At 41.3% G+C, this 21513-nt stretch overlaps 2 protein-coding genes across 2 annotated transcripts in view; both read right to left on the bottom strand.

Annotated features, from left to right (window-relative positions):
- Positions 1 to 9859, bottom strand: part of LOC124291416 (oxysterol-binding protein-related protein 2-like) — a 105089-nt gene extending 95230 nt beyond the window's left edge. Inside the window, exons 1-7 of the mRNA XM_046728404.1 lie at positions 9752 to 9859; positions 8626 to 8699; positions 8272 to 8335; positions 7106 to 7207; positions 6249 to 6371; positions 4730 to 4832; positions 2579 to 2685 (exon numbers count right to left, since the gene is read on the bottom strand). Coding sequence (XP_046584360.1) covers positions 2579 to 2685; positions 4730 to 4832; positions 6249 to 6371; positions 7106 to 7207; positions 8272 to 8335; positions 8626 to 8699; positions 9752 to 9847 — 669 coding nt within the window. The 5' untranslated portion in view covers positions 9848 to 9859. The remainder of the gene's footprint in view (positions 1 to 2578; positions 2686 to 4729; positions 4833 to 6248; positions 6372 to 7105; positions 7208 to 8271; positions 8336 to 8625; positions 8700 to 9751) is intronic.
- Positions 9860 to 11643: 1784 nt separating this feature from the next.
- On the bottom strand, positions 11644 to 21062 carry LOC124291401 (oxysterol-binding protein-related protein 1-like). Its single transcript, XM_046728386.1, has 7 exons — positions 20957 to 21062; positions 18673 to 18874; positions 17282 to 17383; positions 16961 to 17035; positions 15084 to 15195; positions 13331 to 13416; positions 11644 to 11751 (listed from the first exon to the last, which is right to left on the bottom strand). The coding sequence occupies exons 2-7, from the start codon at positions 18757 to 18759 to the stop codon at positions 11644 to 11646; spliced, it is 570 nt and encodes a 189-aa protein (XP_046584342.1). The 5' UTR covers positions 18760 to 18874; positions 20957 to 21062.
- Between the last annotated feature and the right edge of the window lie 451 nt (positions 21063 to 21513).

Raw genomic sequence — 21513 nt, 5'->3', positions numbered from 1 at the left:
GCTTCGATGACAGCACGTGACGCTACGCAAATCGAAATAGTGTTACAAGTTTTAGGATATTTTCTCCGTGAAACTAAACCATTCTTTCAAAGATGTTTAATTAGATGTGTAGACTCGTCAAAAATAAAAGAGTTAAGAAATATGTACATTATATTGAATGGATGGTGCAAGATGTGATGAATCGTCACATCTTTCTGGCCTGTGGCAGAGGTACTATGCTGGCTTGCCGCATTGAACTCTGGGTAGGAGAGTGCTATGAAAAGTCAATTTTTCCTTAACCTCTTTTGAGTAGCATACACAAAAACATCAATCTACCATGGCTGGCACTATGTTTATTGAACACGTTTGAATCAACAAACATTGCAGACTTGTTTCAGGGCCTGGCCATTTGGTCCATGTATAGAGATTATTACACGAGCAAGTGTGTCATATGACTTATACGAAACAAGTGTGAAATTTTGTATTGCCCGAGCGAGAGCGAGGGCAGTGCACAATTTTGCACGAGTTACAATAAGTTTGAAAGTACACCCCCACTTTTTTTTAACTTTAAACGTACATAGATATTAATAGACTAACAAGGCCATTATTTGATACAATTTGCTTTACATACATATGCAATTAGCATAAAGACTACAGTACAAATGAGTCCACGATGACATCATGTCTAGGGATGGCTATTGATAGAGATCATAGAGATCAATAATCGTTAACTAAATATTGATTATCAATAAATATCGGAGACGTAACTTGACCACATTTTTTAAAAATGTTGTAAAGAAATGAATCTATTTAACAGCATTGGTGAGTGGTGACATGTTTTTGCATGGATTTTTAATTAAACAGCATCCTGATTTTTTTTAGATGAACACCATGAATAAAGTCCTAAATTTTTATATTGTGTAAGAAAATTAAAACTTTTTTCTATCACAAAAGTTAACGTACAATATTATCGATAACACAATTTTTATCTTTCCCATGGACAATATTTCCGATTATTGATTATTTTAGCCAGCACTAATCACGCCAACACTTGTTGAACTGGTTGAATCCACTTACATTCAGATTCTGTTCAGGTTCTTTTCTTTCTCTATTATTAACCACAATCAGTGGTACATGAGCAGTACATGAGCAGTAAGATGCTTTATTACCCATATGGTGAAACATAACCAGTGTCATATATATCATATGTGCACATACTTTTGCCTAGCAACAATTGTTTCTGTATTTCGTCGTCTGTGACGTCATTAAACAATTGAAACGAAGAGGACCGTCACACTTGCTTACCATGTTTTACTGCACAAATGTACATGAATAAATGGATAATAAAGAAATTATTATACTCAAGCATGTGTGTCATACAACTTATATGAAACTCATGCAAAATTAAGTTTTGCCCTTGCTCTCGTTTGGGCAATAAAAAAATTTCACACTTGTTTCATATAGGTCGTATGACACACTTGCTCATGTAATAAACTCTATACATGATATATAATATGTGAAGAGTAAGTCAATGAATCAAGACGCAGAGCATTTAGGTACATTTATATATAAATTTGAATGCAGACAATTTGTTTACACGACTTTAGTCTGCATTCTGTAGATATGACTACTTACCGGTACTTTATTTGGCATAAATAATCACCAAGAGCCAGCTCAGTTGCTGTAGTGTAAATCTGTGCATTTAGGAGTATATAATGATGGTTTTGGATTTGAGATGTTTGGGCGGTTTAACTATCTGCTATTGATACATCTTACTCTTTGTTTTCTCAAAGCCTCTCAAGCAAATTAATACAGGGAAGTCCTATACTTAAGCCCGTGGCTATAACAATGAAATGTGATCCCACTGTTAATTAAATCAAAAACCATAATTAAGCCAAGGGCTTAAATTTCACAAACTGAATTTGGGAAAAAATCACATAATAATCTTGATGATCGGTAATGTTTAATTCAATTTAAAGAACAGGTGAACTATACCAAGAATGCTAAGTTTTCAAATGCATAGAACATTTCTGTTTTGTTTACATCACAGAAAACTTCAATTATATGTTTCAGCTGGAATAGTCTCGAACAGATAAAAAAGTTTCACAGCAAGTATGGAATTTAAGAAAGTTAACAGCACTTGTTTGCTTCACTAATCTTCTTCAAAGTCGACGCTTTATCCCACTCAAACAGTTCCGGAATATGTCTGGTTACAATATTTTCCAAGTTGATAGAAACTGAGTATCAGTCCCAAGCATTTAAGTGGTTTATTTCCGTGTCAAGTATTTGACCTATGATTCATTCACCTGATGAAGGGGCATGTATTAGCCCAGAAACGTTGTGTGTAAATAATAAAGAAGTTGCACATCCTTATCAAGTGTCTTGTATTACTCAATACAAAATGTTGCATTTTGCAGCAAGCATGGTTCCCAAAGTCCAGAGCTTAAGTGTTCCCACAAGGATTAGGAACCACTGAACAAGGCCACTGTCTGGAGAACTCAAGAATGAACTTGAGCGAAAATAGCTGTGACTTGACACAATAACATGTCGACTCTGTGATAAGCAGTGGCCCCAAATTAATTAAGACAGTGAGAGTTACCTCCTCTTGTTGACTGAAGAGCGTCATGCAGTGAGACAGACTGGTGAACATGTCCTGGGATAATGTTTGGATGCTGACCATTTCCTTGTGCATGGAGATCAGGCCGTCTGAAACAACCATCACATTCATCAGATATCTGCTTGAACCCCTTAACCACAATCTTCGTCCCATTCATCAGACCCCTGCTTCAACCCCTTAACCACAATCTTCGTCACATTCATCAGATCTCTGCTTGAACCCCTTAACCACAATCTTTGTCACATTCATCAGATCTCTGCTTGAACCCCTTAACCACAATCTTTGTCACATTCATCAGATCTCTGCTTGAACCCCTTAACCACAATCTTTGTCCCATTCATCAGACCCCTGCTTCAACCCTCTTAACCACAATCTTCGTCACATTCATCAGATCTCTGCTTGAACCCCTTAACCACAATGTTTTTCACATTGCATGACAGATCTCTGCTTGAACCCCTTAACCACAATCTTTGTCACATTCATCAGATCTCTGCTTGAACCCTTAACCACAATCTTTGTCACATTCATCAGATCTCTGCTTGAACCCCTTAACCACAATCTTTGTCACATTCATCAGATCTCTGCTTGAACCCCTTAACCACAATCTTTGTCACATTCATCAGATCTCTGCTTGAACCCTTTAACCACAACCTTTGTCACATTCATCAGACCCCTGCTTCAACCCCTTAACCACAATCTTCGTCACATTCATCAGATCTCTGCTTGAACCCCTTAACCACAATGTTTTTCACATTGCATGACAGATCTCTGCTTGAACCCCTTAACCACAATCTTTGTCACATTCATCAGATCTCTGCTTGAACCCTTAACCACAATCTTTGTCACATTCATCAGATCTCTGCTTGAACCCTTAACCACAATCTTTGTCACATTCATCAGATCCCTGCTTGAACCCCTTAACCACAATCTTTGTCACATTCATCAGATCTCTGCTTGAACCCCTTAACCACAACCTTTGTCACATTCATCAGATCCCTGCTTGAACCCTTTAACCACAATCTTTGTCACATTCATCAGATCTCTGCTTGAACCCCTTAACCACAATCTTTGTCACATTCATCAGATCTCTGCTTGAACCCATTAACCATCATGCTTGTGACACCGTGTGTCAGATCTATGCTTGATACCCCATAGCTGCCAGTATTTCAGGATCATCCTGGGACATGAGGAATGTGCTTAAGACATGGGGAGTCGGGGGATCTGACAATATTCAAATATTCCAGGATCATCCTGGGAGATGAGGAATGTGCTTAAGACATGGGGAGTTGGGGGTTCTGACAATATTCCAACATTCCAGGATCATCCTGGGAGATGAGGAATGTGCTTAAGACATGGGGAGTTGGGGGTTCTGACAATATTCCAACATTCCAGGATCATCCTGGGAGATGAGGAATGTGCTTAAGACATGGGGAGTTGGGGGTTCTGACAATATTCCAACATTCCAGGATCATCCTGGGAGATGAGGAATGTGCTTAAGACATGGGGAGTTGGGGGTTCTGACAATATTCCAACATTCCAGGATCATCCTGGGAGATGAGGAATGTGCTTAAGACATGGGGAGTTGGGGGTTCTGACAATATTCCAACATTCCAGGATCATCCTGGGAGATGAGGAATGTGCTTAAGACATGGGGAGTTGGGGGTTCTGACAATATTCCAACATTCCAGGATCATCCTGGGAGATGAGGAATGTGCTTAAGACATGGGGAGTTGGGGGTTCTGACAATATTCCAACATTCCAGGATCATCCTGGGAGATGAGGAATGTGCTTAAGACATGGGGAGTTGGGGGTTCTGACAATATTCCAACATTCCAGGATCATCCTGGGACATGAGGAATGTGCTTAAGACATGGGGAGTCGGGGATCTGACAATATTCAAATATTCCAGGATCATCCTGGGACATGAGGAATGTGCTTAAGACATGGGGAGTTGGGGGATCTGACAATATTCAAATATTCCAGGATCATCCTGGGACATGAGGAATGTGCCTAAGACATGGGGAGTTGGGGATCTGACAATATTCCAACATTCCAGGATCATCCTGGGAGATGAGGAATGTGCTTTAGACATGGGGAGTCGAGGGTTCTGATGTCCCGTGTGTGTCTACTCACCACTGACAGGAGTGTCGTTGGGCAACGACTGCTTCAACTGTTCCATCTTCTTTGACATTAGATTCGCCTGCCTCTCAAGTAGCTTCTGATGGGCCTGTGCCGTCTGCAACAACAGTAGAACATCTCCTGTACACTGGGCCACTTGTTTTGTTTGTTTGTGTGTTGTTTAACACTGCACTCAGCAATATTCCAGCTATATGGCAGCTATCTGGAAATAATCAGGTCTGACCAGACAATCCAGCGATCAACAGCATGAGCATTGATCTACGCATGTGTCAACCAGGTCAGCGAGCCTGACCACCTGGTTCCGTTGGTCACCTCTTATGACAAGGATGGGTTATTGAAGACTAATTCTAACGTGGATCTTCATGGGCAACCTGGAAGGAGAAGGGATAATGCTGCCTCAAACAGTACTTCAGTTATACCACAGTCTTTCAGTTTCATGGAGGAGGAAAGCCTCAACAGATGCAGGTCTTTGACATATAAACATTTGGAGACTGGAATTCTACTCCATGCAACTTCACATTCCTCAGGCTCCAATACTTAAGTACCAGGGCCTCCTTTCACAAAGCACTCAGTTGATCGTAAGTCACTAAGGAAATCTTAGTGCAATGTTACAGAATGGGAGTTAAGGTTAACCTTAGTAAAGGTTGCTTCATGAAAGGAGCCCCTGTACTTCTTTGGAGTCCCCTGAACATCTGGGTTAGACGTGGTCTTCAGCAGTCTACACTTCTCCAAGGGAAGATCTGGGTTAGACGTGGTCTTCAGCAGTCTACACTTCTCCCAGGGAAGATCTGGGTTAGACGTGGTCTTCAGATCTGGGTCTGGGTTAGGCGTGGTCGTGGTCTTCAGCAGTCTACACTTCTCCCAGGGAAGATCTGGGTTAGACGTGGTCTTCAGCAGTCTACACTTCTCCCAGGGAAGATCTGGGTTAGACGTGGTCTTCAGCAGTCTACACTTCTCCCCAGGGAAGATCTGGGTTAGACGTGGTCTTCAGCAGTCTACACTTCTCCCAGGAAGATCTGGGTTGGATGTGGTCTTCAGCAGTCTACACTTCTCCCCAGGCAAGATCTGGGTTAGACTTGTCTAAACAGCCTTTAAGCAGCCCATGCCTGTCATAAGATTTGACTAACAGGATCATCGGGTCAGACTTGGTACCTTGGTTGATGCATGTCATCTTTTATGCATCACTGAATTGTCTGGTCAAAATTTGATTACTTGCACACAGACATCATTTGAGGCGAATCGAGCAGACGACACAAGGGACATAACTCCAAAATATACTAAGGTCAGTCTACTGAAGTTTTGAGTGTTTGCGTGTATTCATTCCGTACCAGTTTAGTAGATGGGCAATACGGCTGATATGGCTAATATGCATTTTCGGCCCGGTGGTCAATATGGACATATGCCGACAGCCAGTATTGTATGTGCAAAATGGTCCATATTATTCATAGGTATATGATAATAAACATGCCACAACAAGATGTACCAGCAAACCACTGCCTGTGACATGACCTACCTGTAAAGCTTCTTGCATGGTGCCCAGGGGAACGATGTCATCAGCGTACTCGTTCTGTGCCTGCCCCTGGTGGGTGTAATGTGTACTAAATCCTATGTGCTCAGTAAACGCATTTAGCCATTTCTGAAAGGAAAGTAGAAAGGGTTATTGATAATTGTGAGAGTATTGATTCACCTAAGTCCAGTCCTCACAAACAGCAACTCATTTCAGTGACACGCATAGTATACGTTTTCAAATGATCATAAGCATTTGCATTGTTCTTCTGTATCACACTCAGCAGAATTTCAGCTTTGTGATGATCTACAATCAAGGTAAATAACTAAGTCACGACCAGACAAACCAGTGGTTGATATAACGAACAAATTCCTGAGCCTGATCACTAAGTCTATGACTTTTGTTTGAATGGCAAGCTTAACTTATTGGGGATCTAAACCGCAATATTCACCAGAATATGCCCATCATACAAAAATGATTACCTACCACATAGCATAAAACATCTATGCCTTATAGATATAACATCATCATTTAAATATTGTATAGATGTAGCTGTAAATAAACTTTTTAGAAAAGAAAAGAAAATTTGAATTGCGTAACTCTTTTCTACTGGTATAATCATGTTTTTTAGTTCAGCAGGGGCGGTGGGGTAGCCCAGCGGTTAAAGTGTTCGCTTGTCCCTCCAAAGACATGGGTTCGATTCCCCACATGGGTACAATGTGTGAAGCCCATTTCTGGTGTCCCCTGCTGTGATATTGCTGGAATATTGCTAAAAGCAGTGTAAAACCATATTCACTCACTCAAGTCACTCAATCTTGTTCAGCATAAATGTTTCTAGGCTGACTGATGTTTGCGTAACTTACCTGTTTGGTGATGACGCCACCATCATCTGGGTCCGCACTGAGTGTGTGCGTTGTCCCATCTGAGAATGAGATTTTCATCACAAGGCCAGCAGCTGGAGGCACCTAGCACAGACATTGAAATAACTTTAAAAAAATGAGCAAGTTCTGCTGTATGCATGTAGGCTTGGTTAAAACAGATCACAAGATCAGTCAGTCAAGTGTTGTAGTATGTTTAGAGGTAGAAATCATGAACAGATATAGAGCTTTCAAATTTACAAATGTTTAGATTGGTACAAAAGCATGGAGTGTGCATTCCCCCACTCTGGATCTGTGCCCATGCACCCCACTCAAGATCTGAAACCCTGCACCCAACTCTAAACCTGCACCCCACTCTGGATCTGTACCCCTGCACCCCACTCTGGATCTGCACCCCTGCACCCCACTCTGGATCTGTACCCCTGCATCCCACTCCGTACCTGCACCCCACTCTGGATCTGCACCCCTGCACCCCACTCTGTACCTGCACCCGTGCACCCCACTCAAGATCTGTACCCCTGCACCCCACTCTGGATCTGTACCCCTGCACCCCACTCTGGATCTGTACCCCTGCACCCCACTCTGGATCTGTACCCCTGCACCCCACTCTGGATCTGTACCCCTGCACCCCACTCTGGATCTCTACCCCTGCATCCCGCTCTGGATCTCTACCCCTGCACCCCACTTAAGATCTGTACCCCTGCATCCCACTCCACCTGCACCCCTGCACCCCACTCTGGATCTGTACCCATGCACCCCACTCAAGATCTGGACCCCTGCACCCCACTCTGGATCTGTACCCCACCCCTGCATGCACCCCACTCTGGATCTGTACCCATGCACCCCACTCTTGATCCACCCATGCACCCCACTCTGGATCTGCACCCCACCCGGGATATGCATGTGCATCAGTAAGGAAAGTCTTTGCCTAAACATTGATCCGGTGAGTGAGTATTGCCATTTAAGGACTCCAACTGGACCCTAGGTGTGACAGGCTAACACCTGAACCACTCTGCTAATCAACAACCTTATGAACTACAAGGACAGTTTTCAATACTTCAAGTATCCAAAACATAAGAGCTACTTCAACATGTGGCAACAGGATTTAAAAAAAATTAAAAAGAAAATAGATGAAATAAAGGTAAACTCACATATACTTTGGCTTCATCTAGATATTTCATTCCTTTTCTTTTTGAACCTGTACTGGCATCACCCCTAGTACAGTGAAAGAAACACAAAACTAAAGAATGACAAAGGAAAAACTCAGAGTTTTGTAAAATTGTTAAGATAGATACAGAGGTGCACAACTTGATGTGAACAGTAACCTTTAAAAACTGGTCTAGTTACTTTATCACTGGACTATTGTCAGCAAATGTGACAAATAAAATGAAAAAAAAAAAATCAAAACATTTAGTCTCAAACTACAATGTCAAGGGGAGACAACTCTTAGAGGTAGGCGGGATGAATAGTTACAGACAAATCATAGACAGCCACAACAAGCTTACCTGTTTTCAAAATAAGACAGTACTCCTCTTTCCAAAATGACCCACACTGGTCGGAAGCCCAATATCCGAGATTTCTGAAATCAACAACAAAGTTTAATTCTACAAGAATGATTTCGTAGATTCAGAGACTTTGATACGTATTCAACAAATACAGTGAAGGATCACACAATTTACATAGTTTGTGTTCTTAAAAACATTAAGAGACTTCAACCATCACTTGACATATCATATCACTACCAATACCTTATCATGTTGATATCCTGTCCAGAAAGATATACAAATTGCTTGACCTTGAAATAGAATATAATAACCTCTATAGACCGCCTCAATGGTGTAGGGGTTAGAGCATCAGGTTGCGGGTTCGATCTCCGACCGCGTCATACCAAAAGACGTTAAAATATGGCACTTGTTGGTCCCTGCCTGGCGCTCGGCATTAATGGGTACAACAAGGACTGGTCGGCTCGGAGTCAGTGTAATGTGTCTGAGTGGGGTATTCATGCTTCACTGCGACATGGTATCTCAGTGGGCTAGCACTATAAAACCAGCTTCAGTCTGGGCTAGTACAAGCAGCCGCACATACAGATACATACGCATGCACGTCGTCATATGAGCAAAATATTCTCAAGCACGACATTAAACCCAATTTCACCTCACCTAATAACCTCTATAATAACCACCTAGATAAAATCCCATCAGACAAATAGTAATACCCACTTGTTTGAGCGAGTGAGTGAGTTAAAATTTAACATCACACCGGCAATATTTCAGCCATATAGTTACGAGACCAAATTTAGTATATATGATAAATATCTGTCACGAAGGGCAGTAAAACATTAGCAACGTATCATAGAATGCAAGTCTAAAAACTAATCATTTCCAATTCTAAAAATGCAACTTGATATGAAATATATTAACATTAAAACACAGGCTATGGACCACCAACAACCAAAGCTAGGCCACCTTATTGGGGTCACTTCTTTGAGAGAATGAACTGAACCTGGTCTTTGATGCAAAGAGCAAATGTTTGACCACAAGACTAGCCCTTCTTCCTGAAAACCATACAACATAGAGGTCAGAAATGTAACATTAGCCTTGCAGCCACCTCGCCTGAGTTACCCCAACTAACCTTCCGCAGCTGTCCCTCGAACCTCTGCGGCTGCAGCTGTAACGCCTTGACCCCCCGCACCCCCAGCAGCTGCCTCATGGGCTGTGTCCTCGCCATGTCTGCTGCCAGTTGATCTGTCAACACAGTCAACAAAAGTCTTTGAATCTTTGTGGCTTTACATATATTATAGACAAAACAAATACACAAAATTTAATAATACCAAATTGACAGTGAAATGCTTGTTTGAAACGATAGAATTCATTTACATTTTGTGGGGCTAAACATAATGTGGACTCACTTCCGGCTGGCCCCTACTGAATGCTCACTATTGTTCCATACTCACTACACCCTTTTCTAAGCTCACCAGTATTGTCGTGAAGCTACTCCCTTTGCTAAAGTTTACCATTATTGCTCTAGAAGCTACACCCCTTCTTAAAGCTCGCCAGGATTGTTCTTGAAGCTACGCCATTTCTTAAAGCTTACCATTTTTGTACATAAAACTACACTCTTTCTCAAAGCTTACCATTTTTGTACATAAAACTATACTCTTTCTCAAAGCTTACCATTTTTGTACATAAAACTATACTCTTCTCAAAGCTTACCATTTTTGTACATAAAACTATACTCCTTCTTAAAGCTTACCATTTTTGTACATAAAACTATACTCCTTTACCTCATTTTTGTAAAGCACACCATTTTTTTCTTAAAGTTTCTTACATAAACTATACTCTTCCTTAAAGCTTTACCATTTTTGTACATACAGTACATAAAATCAGCCATAAAACTTCCTTCTTAAAGCTTTACCATTTTTGTACATACATAAACTATAAAGCCACCAATTTTTGTATTATTCTTCTTAAAGATCATCATTTTTGTACATAAACTATACCATTCTTACTATTTTTGTACAAAAAACTATACCCCTTCTGTGTTTTCCTCACCATTTTGTACATAAACTATACCCCTTCTTAAAGCTCACCATTTTTGTACATAAAACTATACAGCTTATACCCCTTCTTAAAGCTCATTTTAAAAGCTTACTCATTTTTGTACCATAAGTTAAAACTATACTTAAAGATCATTTTTGTTGTACATAAAACTATAATCCCTCTTAAAGCTCACCATTTTTGTACATAAAACTATACCCCTTCTTAAAGCTCACCATTTTTGTACATAAAACTATACTCTTTCTCAAAGCTTACCATTTTTGTACATACAGCTATACTCTTTCTCAAAGCTTACCATTTTTGTACATACAGCTATACCCCTTCTTAAAACACAGCATTTTTGTACATAAAACTATACTCTTTCTCAAAGCTTACCATTTTTGTACATACAGCTATACCCCTTCTTAAAGCACACCATTTTTGTACATAAAACTATACCCCTTCTTAAAGATCATCATTTTTGTACATAAACTATAAAAGTTTCTCATTCTATTAAAGCTTACTCCTTCTTGTAAGCATTTTTGTGCATAAAACTATACTCCTTCTTAAAGCTTACCATTTTGTACATAAACTATACCCTCTCTTCTTAAAGCTCACCATTTTGTACATAAAACTTTAAAGCCCTTCTTAAAGCTCAAAAACACCATTTTTGTACATAAAACTATACTCTTTCTCAAAGCTTACCATTTTTCTTGGTGTGTGTACATACAGCTATTTTGTACTCTTTCTCTTCTTAAAGCTTCACCATTTTTGTACATAAAGCTATACCCCTCTTAAAGCACACAGCATTTTTGTACATAAAACTATACTCTTACCATTTTTGTAAAAGCTATACCATTTCTTGTTACCACATACAGCTATACTCTTCTTAAAGTTAATTTTTGTACCATTTTGTTACTCATTTTGTAGCATAAAACTATACCCCTTCTTAAAGATCATCATTTTTGTACATAAACTATACCCTTCTTAAAGCTCTTTACCATCATTTTTGTACTTACTCATGCAGAGCTGTACATGCAGTGCCGTGTTGCCGAACCTGTCTGTACAGTTGATGTTCACATGGCTCTTCTGTAACTGCAAACACAGAGACATAAATAATCTCACCAGGGTGTCTTCCGAATGAAATAAATCATGATTAGCTACAAATATCCAAACTTTGGTGAGAAGTTTTTAACTGTTACCAACGAGTTGAGTTTGGAAGACATCAAAGTCAGATACCATCCAAAATCATTCTTCCAAGCTTTAAGTCTGCAAACTGTAGTAACCAGTATTTTGAGTGTAAATATTACATTTAACCACTTTCAGAAAGATTAGTGATGTTATTTGATTGTGATATTATAATGGTCAGTCAAGAATTCTGATGCAATATTATTTCAGAGATAGTTGATTTGCCTCTACATTCTAGCTAACCTAGGGTTTCAGTTGTCATGGAAACATATGATATCATCCATGACAGTATGATATCATCACATTTCAGGGCATGACAGAGGTCTAGTGTTCAAGGCATACATCAGCTTAAGTAACAGTTAATGTATGTTTAGGTGAGGTGAGGCAAAATGATGTTTGACAAAGACAAAGTGCACATTGCTACCAAGGGCTACTTGTATTAGCCGGGTTGGTTGGTTGGTTTGTTGTTTAACGCTGCACTCAGCAATATTCTAGCTATATGGCGGCAGTCTGTAAATAATTGAGCCTGGACCAGATAATAGAGTGATCAACAGCATGAGCAGAATCTACACAATTGAGATACAATGACATGTGTCAACCAAGTCAGTGAGCCTCCTGATCCCGTCTGTCGCCTCTTACGACAAACATGGGTCAATTCATTCTCTTCCCACAGAGGTTACTTGTTCCTACGAACCTCTGTTCTAACACGGCCCTTTCATGGTGCAAGTGTTCAGGATTCGTGATTAGTTGCAATCAGATTTAGTTGTGCAATCAGCGAAGTTGTTCCAAAAGTGTTCATTCGCAAGGCCTCGGTAATTTCCGTATGCTTCAGGAAAACTAGAAACTCCTCACCTCCGAGAACTAGAAACGATGCTCAAACATTTCTTCTAGACAGAACTCAACAGATCAATGGCGTCTCCACCGCCTCGCTAACAACGGACAAGCTAAACATTAAATGTCTTATGTGTCACATCAACACAAGTCCCTGGCAGAGGAGGGATATTTGTGGCCAAATATTTGCTTGCATTAGTCAAGTTGGATCTAAGTCGATGTAAAACGTGTTCTGATTGGATAGAAAGAAGGGAGATAATTCGTGTTGCGATTTTTTGCCGATAGGGGATTTTACGAGAACTGGGAAATATGGCCGTATTAGAACAGAGGTTCGTAGGAAGATATGACAAGTAACCTTTGTGGGAAGAGAATTGGGTCAATTCTGTCTTCATGGATCTTCATGGGTCGTACTAGTGAGGACAAAGGATACGTTTTGTAGTGCTAGGGATATGTGCTTCAGACACAGTATATAGACCCTGACTGAGATAACCAGTTTTTGTTTTATCTCAATTATGCCACCTACGAGGCAGGAACACAAAGCTACCATATTTTGTTATTACATGACCTGGGTATTGAACCACAATGGTTCACTCTCGGGGCAACTACTCTACCCACAAGACCACAAAGGTGGTTAACTGTCTTATAAAGCCCCTACCTTGTCTGAGACACCGTCCATGTTCCCCATCGCAGCTGCCTGGAGGAACTCATCCTCGTGACGTCTGCTTTCATGAACCTCTGCAGCTGAAGGGAGATAACTCTATCATTTAGTCAAATCTGAATAAATACTGTCATTTCCTGGCTCACAAATCTACAAGAATTCACTAGCAGTTAGATGGTACAAGTTATGACAATGTTAAATATAACATGGTGGAACATGACCGTAAACATTCCACACAATAAACTACACTCAAGGAATCATCCCAGTTTGTCTGTCTGGGGTCAGCTAGTGTCACTTGCATCGAAGTCTACAACATAATTACAATTGTTTGGGGTTTAGAATGAACTTTGCTAGACATGCTAGCACTGTTTGGTTTGTGTCGAAGCTGATACAGGACATATTACAAGTATATGTAGTAGGTATAAATTATATACATATAGCCAGTTTTGAGAGTGTACAACTGGCATCTCATCTTCAGTATTGCTACCACAAAGAGAAAACTCTTCACCTGAATATATCTCAAAATTGTAACGTCAACCACCAGGAAGACTACAACATGATGGTACACACACTGATTCCAGTAAATTATAATTAGCCACCTGTGCCAAAGCGCATTTATTCCAAAGTGTGGGATAGGGGCCACAGCTGCACCACTGAACCTTGTACCTCCTGCATGTACCTTCTAGTAGCCATTCCAAAGTAGGATTCCTGTAACCACCCTCAATGAGCTAATCCACATTGGGCTTCCTGCATGTACCTTCTAGTTACCATTCCAAAGTAGGATTCCTGTACCTACCCTCAACGAGCTAATCCACATTGGGCTTCCTGCATGTACCTTCTAGTAGCCATTCCAGAGTAGGCTTCCTGTAACTACCCTCAATGAGCTAATCCATACTGGGCTTCCCGCATGTACCTTCTAGTAGCCATTCCAAAGTGGGATTAGTGTATGCACCATCTATAACCTGCCCCACATCGAGCTGCCTGTACTTACCCGCTATGATCTTTCTTACTTTGGGCTTCCTGTACTTTCCCGCTATGAACCTTCTTATTTTTGGCTTCCTGTACTTACCTGCTATGAACGTTCTTACTTTGGGCTTCCAGTACCTACCCGCTATGAACTTTCTTACTTTGGGCTTCCTGTACCTACCCGCTATGAACGTTCTTACTTTGGGCTTCCAGTACCTACCCTCTGATGGGCTTCCTGTACCTACCCTCTATGATCTTTCTTACTTTGGGCTTCCTGTACTTACCCGCTATGAACTTTCTTACTTTGGGCTTCCAGTACTTACCCTCTATGATCTTTCTTACTTTGGGCTTCCAGTACCTACCCTCTATGATCTTTCTTACTTTGGGCTTCCAGTACCTACCCTCTATGATCTTTCTTACTTTGGGCTTCCTGTACCTACCCTCTATGATCTTTCTTACTTTGGGCTTCCTGTACTTTGGGAACTTCTTACTTTGGGCTTCCAGTACTTACCCTCTATGATCTTTCTTACTTTGGGCTTCCTGTACCTACCCTCTATGATCTTTCTTACTTTGGGCTTCCTGTACCTACCCGCTATGAACTTTCTTACTTTGGGCTTCCAGTACCTACCCTCTATGATCTTTCTTACTTTGGGCTTCCAGTACCTACCCTCTATGATCTTTCTTACTTTGGGCTTCCAGTACCTACCCTCTATGATCTTTCTTACTTTGGGCTTCCTGTACCTACCCGCTATGATCTTTCTTACTTTGGGCTTCCTGTACCTACCCTCTATGAGCCTTTTCACATTGGGGTTGCGGGCCAGGTGTTTGGGCTGATGCCCCTCTGAGTTCACTGCCATCACATCAGCTCCATACTCCAGCAGGACTGTGAGAACTTGCTGCAAAACAGTTTTACTGGTAACAACTCTGGTTTCTCTCAAGTTCAATATCCAGTCTCAATCAAATAAGCCACAGAAATGAAATATTACCATTTGATGTTATGATATACACTGATAAACCTCCTCAACCAGATTTATGCTGTATTACACACAGACACCATAATACATTTAATACACTAAACAGAACCAAACTTTACAAACAGTAACTTATTGGTAGGATCAATTACATGAATACTGTATTTTAAATGAGATTTCAAACTAGATTTTTAAATGAAAACATTGTTCATTAATGTTAGATTTCTAAATTATCAATAGTCATCATTGTATTTGTCCCAACTCTCCTGTTGCCAATCCCTATCTCACCTCCTGTAACCATCCTCATCTCACCACATCCCTCCCCCTTCCCATCCCTTTCTCACCTCCTATCTCCACCTCACTTTCTATCCCCATCTCACCTCTTATCTCCACCCCACCTTCTATCCCCATCTCACCTCCTGTCCCACCCCAAATTCTATCCCATCCAGATATCACCTTCTGTCCCATCCCGCCTTCAATCCCCATCTCACCTCCTATCTCCACCTCACTTTCTATCCCCATCTCACCTCTTATCTCCACCCCACCTTCTATCCCCATCTCACCTCCTGTCCCACCCCATCCCACTTCTATCCCCATCCAGATATCACCTTCTGTCCCATCCCGCCTTTCCCCAATCCCCATCTCACCTCCTATCCCATCATCCCCACCTCCTATCCCATCCCTGTCCCTATCACCTTCTATCCCCACCTATCCCACCTCCTATACCCATCCCTCCTCCAAATTCTCCACCCTTTCCCTCCTGTCCCCACCCCACCTTCTATCCCCATCTCACCTCCTGTCCCCACCCCCCACCCCTTCTCACCTTTCTATCCCCATCTCACCTCCTGTCCCCACCCCACCTTCTATCCCCCATCTCTCACCTCCTGTCCCCATCCCACCTCTATCCCCATCCCATCTCTATCCCCACCTCCTATCCCCATCTCACCTCCCTGTCCCCACCCCACCTTCTATCCCCATCTCACCTCTGTCCCCACCCCCACCTCCTACCTTCTCACCTCTTCTATCCCCATCTCACCTGTCCCCTATCCCCCATCTCACCTCCTGTCCCCACCCCACCTCCTACCCCCTTTCACCTCCCTCTATCCATCTCACCTCCTGTCCCCACCCACCTTCTATCCCCATCTCACCTCCTGTCCCCACCCCACCCTCCTTTCTCACCTCACCTCTATCCCACCCCACCTTCTGTCTCACCTCCTATCCCTCCCCTCTCCACCTCCCATCCTGTCCCCACCTCCTATCCCACCCCACCTCACCCCCCCATCTCACCTCCTATCCCACCCCACCTTCTATCCCCACCCCACTTCCTTCTATCCCCATCTCACCTTCTATCCCCATCTCACCTCCTATCCCATCCACCTCCTATCCCCATCTCACCTCCTATCCCACCCCACCTTCTATCCCCATCTCACCTCCTATCCCACCACCTTCTATCCCCATCTCACCTCCTATCCCACCCCACCTTCTATCCCCATCTCACCTTCTATCCCCATCTCACCTTCAATCCCCATCTCACCTCCTGTCCCCATCTCACCTTCAATCCCCATCTCACCTCCTGTCCCCACCCCACCTACTATCCCCATCTCACCTCCTATCCCACCCCACCTTCTATCCCCATCTCACCTCCTATCCCCTGTAGTGGTGTGTCTCTACCCCTCTTACCACCACCTACCTCCCTTGCTGTGTGTGCAGCCTGATGTAGTGGTGTGTCTCCGACTGTGTTCACAATATTCAGATCAGCTCCATTCTGGAATTAATAGTTAACAATCCTAAGTAAAAGATGTTGAAAATTGAGACATTATTAAACAGACTTCTATTTCCCTATTCTATGTTATAATTGTATTGTGGGAACTGAAATTAATCATGCACAGGTAACGCTCAGCCCAAAACAAGAAAACATTTGCAGTACTTTCATCAAATGTCAAAACCTTACAAACATTATTATGACAGTAGATGCCATATCTAAACTATCAGGACTCCAGTTGCTTGTTACCTCTAAAAGTATCTTCACTGTGTCATAATGTCCAAAGTATGAAGCCAAGTGTAGAGGGGTCCATCCACGTGTGCTGTGCGTCTCCATTGAACTTCTTTTTACCTGTCAGAAGGGTAGAGTAGTGTGAGTGACATGTTATAACAATATATTGTTATCTTTGTACATTAATCCTATCTAATTGGCTTCGTGACTCAGCATTCACCCGATGAAGGAGCAAGAAGTAGCTCTGAAACGTCGCATAAAGAATAAAAAGAAGTTGTTATCCATAAAAATGTGTCATGTGTTCGGGTTGTGTGGAGTTTTATACACTGAGTGGGCTCATACAAACACATGAAAGATCAAAGGATGCACATGAACTGTCAACTCAAAAATTCTATTTACTCAACTGAAGGGAAAGTCACAGATATAACAAATTTATCATTATGAGTGAGTGAGTTTAGTTTACGCCGCTATCATTATGAATTCCTTTATGAGAATAATAACAAATAACAGTATTGTTTAACATATGGGAATAACAATAATATATACAACAATTAGCACCATGTTGCTGACTCAGGTACCCAGACAGTGAGTCTAGATATCTTCTATTTCTACTATAATGATTCAGAAATAATGCCATGGAATAGGAACAGGGCTGGGATCAGCAACTGTGTCAAATAATCCAAGATTGTTCTAGTTATATAGAGGCTACAAACTGAAATAAACATAATCAAGGGTATTGAGCTTCAGATAGGTTTGAATACACTCAATTATAAAAAAACCTCATTACTTTGACAATATAGGTCCAGGTAATAAAACACCCTGTTGATTGCATGGGCCAACAATAAACAATGTTTACAACAGACACATTGATACTGACAGTTGTAATGAAATGTTATTTGGGTCACCTGCTGTATGTTGTAGTCAAAAGCATGTAATGAACTACTGAGGTAGTGGTGCTTTGTGTTCGTTATAACCATAGTTTTCTATATCCTGGACGTAAATTTTCAAAGCTCTAAAATAGCGCTAAGATAGTCTTAGTTTGCCATACACTAACATTAACTTCCGCGACTATCTTAACATCCGCTTAAGAGCTTCGAAAATCTAGGCACTGGTTTTTGCTTGGATAAGATGCTCATGCTCATAAAATATAAAGAAACATTAAAAGAGTTATAATTTAGCACCTACATGTTGATATGGTAAAAGTTATTTTATTCAAATGTTTTATATGAGCATCAATGAAGCGAAAGTCCATTTCCATTGCTTCCAAAGTTCACAGTTTGGCCTTAATACTTTGGAATGATATATTTTTGCTCACCTCACTTACTTGCTAATTACATCCACTGAGCCCCACATAAAATGTCATTTTCTAACAGCTGATATTAATACCAAGTTGATGATCTATGATCTACCTTTGCAGTTGATGTCTCTGACGCCCTTGTCGCCTGTATCTGGTACCACCAGCTGAAGAACACGAGCTGCAGTTCCATGACGAGCATGATGCAGCAGTTCCTCCTCAGCTGACTCAAACTCCGGCTCAAATGCTACTTCCTGTGGGTCAGCCATCTTGGAGGCTCTACTGTGACCTTGCCTAGGTCATGTTTGAGAGCGTACCTACATTGTGATGGAAATGATCATCAAAATATATAAAGTGAGAGTTAACGAGTCAGATTTTATGTAGACACAATCATTTTTGTTTTCCATGACAATCTCATGAAAATGACTGACTGACTGAGTTTGGTTTTACGCCGCTTTTAGCAATATTCCAGCAACATCACAGCGGGGGACACCAGATATGGGCTTCACACATTGTACCCATGTGGGGATTGGAACCCGGGTCTTCGGCGTGACGAGCCAACACTTTAACCACGAGGCTACCCCACCGCCCCTCATGAAAATGAGAGCTTTTTATCCAAAGTAATAACTCCCTCTGTCTTGAGACACACAATCCAGATATGCTGCTCCAAATTAAGCTTTTCCCTGTACAGAAAATTTACTGAAGCCTCAAACTGATGCTCACTGGCTTAGACAGATAAAGTAATGTGAGGGTGTGTCAGCTATTGACAGACACAGAAGTAACAATGTGAAAGATCTGAAAATCAGAAAGAGAATTCTGGATTTAAATGGGTACCCAGAATCTCAACTCTCATCCTTGATGTAAAAGTCAGTCGGTCGCAGGGATACATCTCAGTGTGATGGCTTACGGTTAAACTATTCCCACAGGGATGCTAACAGTGAATCTAATGAAAGTGGAGTCATGAGCACTTACATATGGACATGCTATAGGAAAAACTTTGTGAAACTTCATAGTCAATAACAAGCAATATACACAATCAAGACCCAAAAGATCTCACGCTAAGCTTCCAAATGCTTTTACCTTACGCGTCAGAATTTGTTTACCCAAACAAATCACCAAACTCAGGTGACTTACGAAATTGTATACCACAAAAAAAGATATCAGAATTTTTTAAGACAAATCAGAGAGCGGATATTGTATTTGAAAATCAGAGTAACTCCATCAAACTCAGAGTGTTTGGCACCTCTGATCCCAGCATATGTGGAAGGGCATACTGATGAGTTCCATTCCCAGTTTATGATCATCAGGTTTTCATCAGCACATCCCAAACTTGGGTTTCACCAAAGTTGAACATGTCTGAAACGTACATCATTTACCATCCACAACAGTGACTGAGTGAATTTAGTTTTTCACCGCTTTTAGCAATATTCCAGCAATATCACGATGGGGGACACCAGAAATGGGCTTCACACATTGTACCCATGGTGGTGTAGTGGTTAGAGCGTCGGCCCGGAGGCATTGTTTCGAGCGGAAGGTCGCTGAGTTCGATCCCGACCGATCTCTCTTCACATAACAAAGGACGTTAAAATATGGTACTTGTTGGTCCCTGTCTGGCACTCAGCATTAATGGGTACAACAAGGACTGGTTGGCTCGGAGTTAGTATAATGTGTCTGAGTGGGGTATTTATGCTTCACTGCGGCATGGTATCTCAGTGGGCTAGCACTATAAAACCAGCTTAAGTCTGGGCTAGTACAAACAGCCGCACATACACATACACATGCATGAAACCCAATTTCACCTCACCTCACCCATGTGGGGAGTCAAAACCGGGTTTTTGACGTTATGAGCAAAATAACCACGGCTTGTCAAAATCCTCTGTTGCAAAAGTGAAATAGAGCTGTGTTCGGTGATATTCTAACTGTCAATCCCCTGAAAATTCACACAAAATCTTATACAGCAACAAGTACCATCTGCTAGTTGACAGTAATTATAATCATACCTGTGTTATAGAATGCACCCCGTTTTGCCTAATGACACTGAAATTCATACAACAATGTAAAAATTATCCAGATAATATTTTCGTTCGTAATATTAAATTATTTCAAACATACATTTGTTCAAAGAGAACAAAGATAAATATTGTATATCTGACCACCATCAGTCTCAAAACTTAGACTAAGTTAGAGGAAACAGTATCGTTCATTTATAAACAAGTGTATTGTGTGTGTCATTTGATACTCGCCAATAGTACTTTTATACGAGTAGTAGAGAACTCGAGAAAGTTCAACACCAGACAACAGCTGACGGATGTAAACAAAGTGGAAATTAGTCACCGAAAGACTGTCGAAGTTTACTATCGGATTATTTCAGCAGCATATGTTATTGGTATATATCCTACCTTTCTAGTGATTAGTCATTGTCTCTCCGGGTTTCGGCAGGTATCTGTCACTTTGTGTTTGTAGCGACACTGTGGTGATTGATCATGTGCAACATCCCGGAAGTGGACAAAGGTTAGGGAAGGGAGGCAACTCATACAGCAGAAGCATTTATGTACGAATCACTCATTGGTGACTGGTCGGCTTGGAATTCACATGTCGAAGTGCAGAATCCATGTTAAACTGTGATGCGATATCTGGAATATCTCACCAATAACTATCCACACTTATATTAAATATTACTACAACCACGGCTTCATAGGACAACCTGCATTTGCATCGTTGTGTTCGATAGCATCTCCATTGCTTTTAATGTATGAAATATATGTTACTACTACTACTACTACTACTATTACTACTACTCCTACTACTACTACTACTACTACTACTACTACTACTACTACTACTACTACTACTACTACTGCTGCTGCTACTGCTACTGCTGCTGCTGCTGCTACTACTACTACTACTAGCTACTACTACTACTACTACTACTACTACTACTTCTACTGCTGCTACT

This window comes from Haliotis rubra, unplaced genomic scaffold (assembly GCF_003918875.1).
Source record: "Haliotis rubra isolate DU_JTF1 unplaced genomic scaffold, ASM391887v1 Scf490, whole genome shotgun sequence".
NCBI lineage: Eukaryota > Metazoa > Mollusca > Gastropoda > Lepetellida > Haliotidae > Haliotis > Haliotis rubra.
Note: the sequence above shows the minus strand (reverse complement) of the source record. Positions and strands in the feature narration are given on the sequence as shown.

What these genes read in the sequence shown, in the direction of transcription:
- LOC124291401 (XM_046728386.1), bottom strand. Translation starts at nt 18,759, where the DNA reads ATGCTCGTCATGGAACTGCAGCTCGTGTTCTTCAGCTGGTGGTACCAG. An exon ending in CAGAGACATCAACTGCAAAG is followed by an intron (nt 17,384 to 18,672) that starts GTAGATCATAGA and finishes CCCTTCTGACAG; the next exon opens with GTAAAAAGAAGTTCAATGGA. An exon ending in TGTGAAAAGGCTCATAGAGG is followed by an intron (nt 13,417 to 15,083) that starts GTAGGTACAGGA and finishes ATCTCCCTTCAG; the next exon opens with CTGCAGAGGTTCATGAAAGC.